Here is a 7,048-nt window from a genome sequence, read left to right as displayed (position 1 = left end):
GGCTCAAAGAAAGCATTAATTAGGGGGGTGAATAGATGAGAACTGCCCTCATAAGAGAAGAGAGTGTATATAATTCCAGTCCATGTTCAACTTCAACCAGTAAAATCATCTCACTGTGAAGAGATATGTTCAGCCCCTTCATACACAACAGCACACTGGCTCTGAATTAACAAAGGGAGGAATATATAGCACTGGAGGCGGAGGAAGAGAAGGGATGAGCAGGGGTCGTAGGAGGGGTACACATGAAGCAGGATGTTTAAATAAACAGTTCTCTTTATTGATAAATTGACTTTCAAAAAACTAAAAAAAAAGAAACAAAATAAGCAAGAAAGTTTCAAAGCTTTTTTTCCTGTGATCCATCTACAAAATAAAAAGAAAAACAGTTTCAACATGATTGTTTCTGAAATCACTGGTTTTCTAAATGGAAAAACGATGCACCTGTGGCGAGCTCTTTCCCTCTTTACACCTTTAAACTGCACATCCGCCAACGCCGTCGGCCTGCACGTCTCGGCTTTTCTCCCGGTGAAAGGATGCGTGTTGCGTTGAGTTTGTTTACAGTTCACAATCAGACTACCTAAAAGAGGATGTGCAGCTGCGTGTTCAGCATTAAAAACAGCACAAGGCCAGGGCCTCAAAAGTGACCAACAGCCTCTCTCTGGACCCTTTGTATGCCTGTCTCTCTTCGGGCCGTTAGCATGGCTCTTTTGGACAGAAAGACAGGCCAGCGGGTAGGAGGAAAGGATGGGTAGAAGGAAATAAAACACACAGTATAACAAACCTCACAGTCCATTCACATTAATAACACGCATACGCACTCGCACTGCATTAAAGAGGAAAAAAAACAAAACAAAGAAATGTGGAACAAAAAGAGAAAGAGAGAAAGGACTTTAAACCCTGGGTACTGTTTTGCTTTGTTGCCTTTTGGTGACAGAGGGGAAAGAAGCAGGGAGGTAGAGAGTAGGGTAGGGATGGAGGGAAAGGGGGTTAAAGGAATAATCCAGCGCTTTTTTAAACTGATCTTTATCTGCTGCACACGGTTAAACACCACAGGAGAGGACAGAAAACCTGCTGACTCGAAATGTACTTAAAATAACAGCTATGGGTAGTCGCCTCTGTCCATTGGCATCTACTTTGCATGTTTCGAGTCTATAGGATTTCTGTTCTTTTCCAAGCAGGAAAAATAACTGTTCATAGCAATCGGCCGTATGCTACAGACGCTACAGATACAGATCACTTGAAAAAGCACTGGAGTATTCCTTTAAAAAGGGTGGGGTTAATGGGGGTGGTCCAGCGGGTGCTATTTCTTGGCTTTTCCACCCTTGGCTGAATTGCGCGGCGGAGTGACTGGACGCCCTGAGCCCATTCCGCCTCCTCCTCCATACGAATACAGCTTCTTATCGGCGGGCTTGAGGATCTAGCAGTGGGAGAGAACAGAGGGGAGGTTGAGTGAGGCTGCTTTTCTTTAGAGCTACCATATATAGACACACCCACCCACACACAGAGAGAGAGGTTCAGCACACACACAGAGCTTGGCTCTGCTGCACACATACATACACCTACAGTCGAAAGAGCAGCGGCACAGCATAGGCACAGAAAAATAGGTCAGGCCCATTATGTATAACAGGCATACATTACACAGCTGATAAAATGTGGAATGTGAGACAAGAAGAGTGGAGAAATGTGATCGTGTTTAGGGCTGCACGATCTGGAAAATATGAGTATTTCGATTATACTGCTACATATTGCAATTCGCTATGCATTAATAATAACACAAGACAATCAATATTGTGGCACGGTTAAAGGCAGGTCTGCATTACTTTGAGCAAAATAACAGAGGTAAGTAGGAGTATGTAAACAACATAGTATACCATATATGCATAGTAGCTACATGTACTGCATACTAACAAGCAGCTGACGAGCATCATCCCCTTGCGCTAGTGTATCATTTTTCCTTCATTATTTTTGTAAACATTAAAAAAAATGATCATACTCAGTTTTTCTGCATATATATCTAAGATATTGTTCTATGATAGTTTTAAGAAGATTTTGGCCAGAACACTTTAATACAGGGGTGTCCAATCTTGTCCGCAAAGGGCCAGTGAGGCTGCAGGATATCACTACAAACAAGCTGGAGCACACCTGATTCTACTTGTTTAATCAGTTGGTCTTAGTCTTCAAACATTTCATCAGGTGACCTCCTGCTTTGTTGGAGTGAAAAGCTGCAGCCACACTGGCCCTTTGCGGATAAGATTGGACTTACGCAAGACAGGTACATATAAATGTGTAAAACAGACCCCAAAGAAATTGATTTTCTTGGATTTATTACTATTTTACATCCACATATAACAACACACAAAAACACTTTTGGATAGTAAATAAAATGGCTGTGTTTGCACTGTAGATATCTCACCTGGAAGGAGCACATGAGCGTTTCGTCCACACTCATCATGGCTCCAGCGTTGTCGAACTCTCCACAGTAGTTTGGAGCAGAGAACAGGGTGACCAGCTGCCTCTTAGCAAAAAACTCATAGCCATCCTCGACCACCTGCAGGACAGGAAGAGCTTTCATCACCGGCACAGAGAGAACAGAGGAGTGGATGCTGCTCAGCAGAAAGTCTGTCACACAGTGGCCTGTGCTTTCAGATGCAGAGCGCTTTGTGGAGGACCATCAAAGCAGCTTAAAGAATTCTCAGGCTTGGAAAAACCTCAGCAGCACATGCTTTGGTCACAGCAGAGGCAGCACTGTGTGAAATCTTTGGAACAAAGCAGCAAAGAACAGTACAGTGTAGATGCTTCTGGCTTTTATGGATTTTGTTCTCATAGAAACTCAAGACTATCTTTACAAAATACACAGATAGATCCAGTTTATAGATCTCCAAGGGGAAAGTTGAGACAGAAGAAAAAAGGAACACAAAGTGTCAGTTTACTGACCTGATGTGCCCTGCATATGAGGTCCATGTCGTGCTTGTGAAGAAATTTGGCCACCACATCAGCACCGAAAGTGAAGGAGACTCCACGGTCATTCTCGCCCCAGCCCAGGACGTCCTTGTCTGGGTCGGCCCACAGCAGGTCACACAGCAGGCCCTGATCCGGCACATCTGTGGGCCGCATTACACGCCGCACCTGTTCCATGGACTGCAGGTCTGGAGAGAGGCCTGTCCAGAAGACACAACACGACATTCACTAGTGTTACACAATTAGAAACACTTATTAGTAAAGAATATGTTCTCACACAAAGACGGCTTCAATTCTCACTACATCAGGATGGATTAAACCTTAAAAAAATACTCCAGCAGCGTTTTTCTCTGCACTTGCAAAAGAAAAATACAGTTGACTCAAAATACACTTACAAAACAATCTAATGGCTTCTATTATAGCTGCATTCTAACAACAGTGAAATACGACCAATATTATTGCCCATAGCAACAGACTGTATGATACAAAGACACAGACAGGGATTAGGTTGGTGGGGGGGCTGGAGTACTGCTTTAAAAGTATACCAAGTGACCTCATTTCCTGTCCTCTACCTCATTTATTTCTTTATAGGGGAATTACAACCATTTCTCAAAATTAAAAAAAAAATTATACATATTTAAAGGTAAACAAAGTCATTCATCATAATTTAATATGAAATGCTCCACTAAGGAAACTTAGAGGCAGAACAGCTCACAGTGGTGGTGACAGGAACCAGGCGTCCACCTCTAAAATCTCCCTCACAGAAGTTGTTGCTGGAAATGGTTATGAATACACTGTGTGTATATATATATAGAGTGTGTGTGTGTGTGTGTGTGTTAACTCACATGTAGGTTTGCTGGTGGTTTTGGAAAATGACTATTTATGCTGTAGACATCGAGAACCCTGGTTCCTATTACCACCACTGTAAGGAGTCATTAGGTTTCTTTAGGTTTTGCACTTAACTATTTCATATCAAACCAGTCTGAATGACTGCTTACAACTCAGCAATTCAGCTGAATTGAAGGAATGGGTGGTTTAATCAATTTGTGTCAGATATAAGCGCCAGGTCACTAATAACCTGAGGTATCTATGAATTAATAGAAAAAAAAATTGTTGACAATATTCAGTGCTGGTTTTAAATCAATATAAGTGGAAATTGTACAAAAATACAAATTAATCACATCCTGTAAATCTGAAATCAAGCCTTTTCAGATTAATAAAAAAGCTATAGTTTTGTGCAAGTCTTGTTAGTTGTGTTTCTTCCTGTGAAGCAGTGGAGTTTTTTTTTATTTTTTTAAGAATTTGAGTATGACAGCATACTTTTAAAGGATCATCTTAAGAGAAGTGCTTCAATTAAACATTTAATTTTAATGAGTAACGGTTGTATAAGAAAAAACTATTAGATCAATATCAGAAAAGAAAAACTAGCACCGTGCCAGCTCTATTAAAAATACAGTATTGCACAGGTTAGTATTTTACTGGCTCTAATAGCCTTGATTCAATCACAGACTGGATCAGACAGTAAAGCGAGTTTAATCAGGTGGCAAGGGTCAGAAGTGGTTTTGTAAAATGCTGCTATATGGACTCCAGCATACTGAGCTTATGACCCAGACTATCCAAATACCCATCAGTGGAATGCTTATACACAACGGCATAAGCTAATAATCAAAAAAATTCACGAGGCCCGTTCTTAGACATTATAAAGATAAATCCTATCACTGAAGAGCATCGGTCTACCAGAATCATGTGCAGCAACCAATCAAATACAGCACAATATGAACACACACACACACACACACACACACACACACACACACACACACACACACAGAGACACAGACACACACACACACACACAGAAATAAAAGTTCATTTTATCACCAAGATGAGACAGATATTAAAATAAGCACAATGAGACAGAGAGCCGCCGTCTGCACCCACCTCCATGGCAACAGAAAATCTTCTCGTCTACGATGGCAGCCACAGGTAAGCAGTTGAAGCAGTCTGTGAAAGTCTTCCACAGCTTAATGTTATACCGTCTCTTACCTAAAAAGGCACACAACTCTCTGTGTTAGAATATCACTAAGCTATCCTGCAAAAACCATCCTGAAATCACATTTCACAATGTTTTCCTCATTAAATTCAGCCTGGAGTTACTCAGCCTTTCCGGCAGTGGAGCAAATCTGTGCCCTCACAGTAATTTGATTACCATACTTAATGGAAACGGTTTGGCAAATCAGTTTTATACTTTTATAATTTTCCGCTTAGCCTCTTAATAAAAGGGTCCATATCCGATATTTTCCTTTTATTTTTTCCACTTGTGTGGGTTTCAGACATAACTGATTTTGACATGAGCATTTTCAACCTCTCTGTATCCCGTGGCATTAAAACAGACATGTAAAATAGATATGTAAATTATGTATTTTTGACAGGCTGCACCAACCAGTTCTTCAACTTCAACATCAACACGTCGGGCTAAACTCCTGTATACTGAATAGGTGTATATGTAAACGTGTTGATTTTTCCTAACTTTACAACAGTAAATTAAAAACAATGTTTACACAGAACATCAAAATCTCATTTTGTAAAAGCTAAGAAAACACACACACTCACACTCACACTCACACACCTGTTGTCGGAAGAAAACCTCATCTTCCATATGATAATTTTACAGGAGAAGGAAAAAACCTACTTTAATGTAAGTCAATGGAACCAGACATTTTTCCAAGTAATTTTGGGGCGTTTCTTTTGATCCATTCACCATGAAATTTACAGACAACGTAAAAAACAACAGGCATTTTCAAACTGTGTCACAAACTGAAAAATATAGACACAAGGTTTTCTTCCGACAGCAGCGATATATTATGTATGAGTAGCATCTCTGATTAAACTAAGTGCTTACACTCATCGTAAAAGCCGTAGATGCGGTTGATGGAGGCGCATTCGTGGTTGCCACGGAGCAGGAAGAAGTTTTCTGGGTATTTGATCTTGTAGGCCAGCAGGAGGCAGATGGTCTCCAGAGACTGCTTCCCTCTGTCCACATAATCTCCCAGAAACAGGTAGTTGCTCTCGGGAGGGAAGCCTCCATACTCAAAGAGCCGCAGCAAGTCGTAGTACTGACCATGGACGTCACCTGTATGGAGGAGACAGAGATATGTTTAGGGCAGAGAACAGTCTCGAACCAGACAGGAGGGTAATGAGGACTGAACTGGGAGCTTCTGTTGCAGAGGACTCAAGCCTCAAACTAACACACCAGAGTTCATCCAGTCTGCAGTCACACAGTAAAGTTTCAACTGTTCGCAATATCAATTGACCTGTTCAGACTTGACCCACATACGCATTTTTCTGTAAGCAAAAGTTGCCAGGTGGGAATGTTTTACAGAACACTGGCTTAAGTCCCATTCAACCCAATGAGAACTGGTAGCCTACAAGTGAATGTCGAATTACAAACAAGCAAAGTGAATCAATAATTCAAGATTTGATGTGTGTGTGAGAAAGATCATTGCTGGGATAGGTCAGGCGTACGTTGTTCTTTACTGTGTGTGCGTAATTGAGTTAACATTTGAATGCTGACAAATTCATTGTTATTTCCAACCTGACTAGTTTCAATCAGCTACAACAACAGACCATCTTGGCAGAGTAGCGTTGTTAAATGCCTGTTAATGTGACTAAGGCTGTGTTTACACAGCAGGTAAAAGTGGCCTAAATCTGATTTCTTCTTCATGTGTGACACAGATGTGTGTCTGTGTGTCAGTGTGAACAGCAAAAAACACATCGAATCTGACATTTTCAATTCCGATTTGAGACGCTTTCATGTGTGGTACTGAAATCTGATACGTATTCGATATGCAGGGGGACTCGGTGTGAACAGTCAGATCGGAATTCATGCGACTTTTACATCAATCCAACTTGACATTCATCATAATTTCAGGCTACTGAGAGCTCAAACATTTAGGTTTCTGATGTTTCTGTACTAAAAAATTAAAAGGCACTCATCGCAACCGCTCCGTGTTCAAAGAGATTTAGAAAGAAATGGCTGAATTTGGCCGTAGGAGAACGAGGCTGCAGTGTCAAAGAACAGTTTGAAGTCTGA

General features: G+C 41.1%; 1 protein-coding gene across 1 annotated transcript in view; it reads right to left on the bottom strand.

Annotated features, from left to right (window-relative positions):
- Nucleotides 1-255: 255 nt before the first annotated feature.
- ppp1caa (protein phosphatase 1, catalytic subunit, alpha isozyme a) overlaps nt 256-7,048 on the bottom strand; it is a 29,335-nt gene continuing 22,542 nt past the window's right edge. The window contains exons 3-7 of the mRNA XM_036589209.1: nt 5,858-6,088; nt 4,897-5,001; nt 2,932-3,155; nt 2,411-2,545; nt 256-1,414 (exon numbers count right to left, since the gene is read on the bottom strand). Of these exons, the coding sequence (XP_036445102.1) occupies nt 1,298-1,414; nt 2,411-2,545; nt 2,932-3,155; nt 4,897-5,001; nt 5,858-6,088 (812 nt within the window). The 3' untranslated portion in view covers nt 256-1,297. The remainder of the gene's footprint in view (nt 1,415-2,410; nt 2,546-2,931; nt 3,156-4,896; nt 5,002-5,857; nt 6,089-7,048) is intronic.

Source organism: Colossoma macropomum, unplaced genomic scaffold, assembly GCF_904425465.1.
Source record: "Colossoma macropomum unplaced genomic scaffold, Colossoma_macropomum, whole genome shotgun sequence".
Taxonomy (NCBI): Eukaryota; Metazoa; Chordata; class Actinopteri; order Characiformes; family Serrasalmidae; genus Colossoma; species Colossoma macropomum.
Note: the sequence above shows the minus strand (reverse complement) of the source record. Positions and strands in the feature narration are given on the sequence as shown.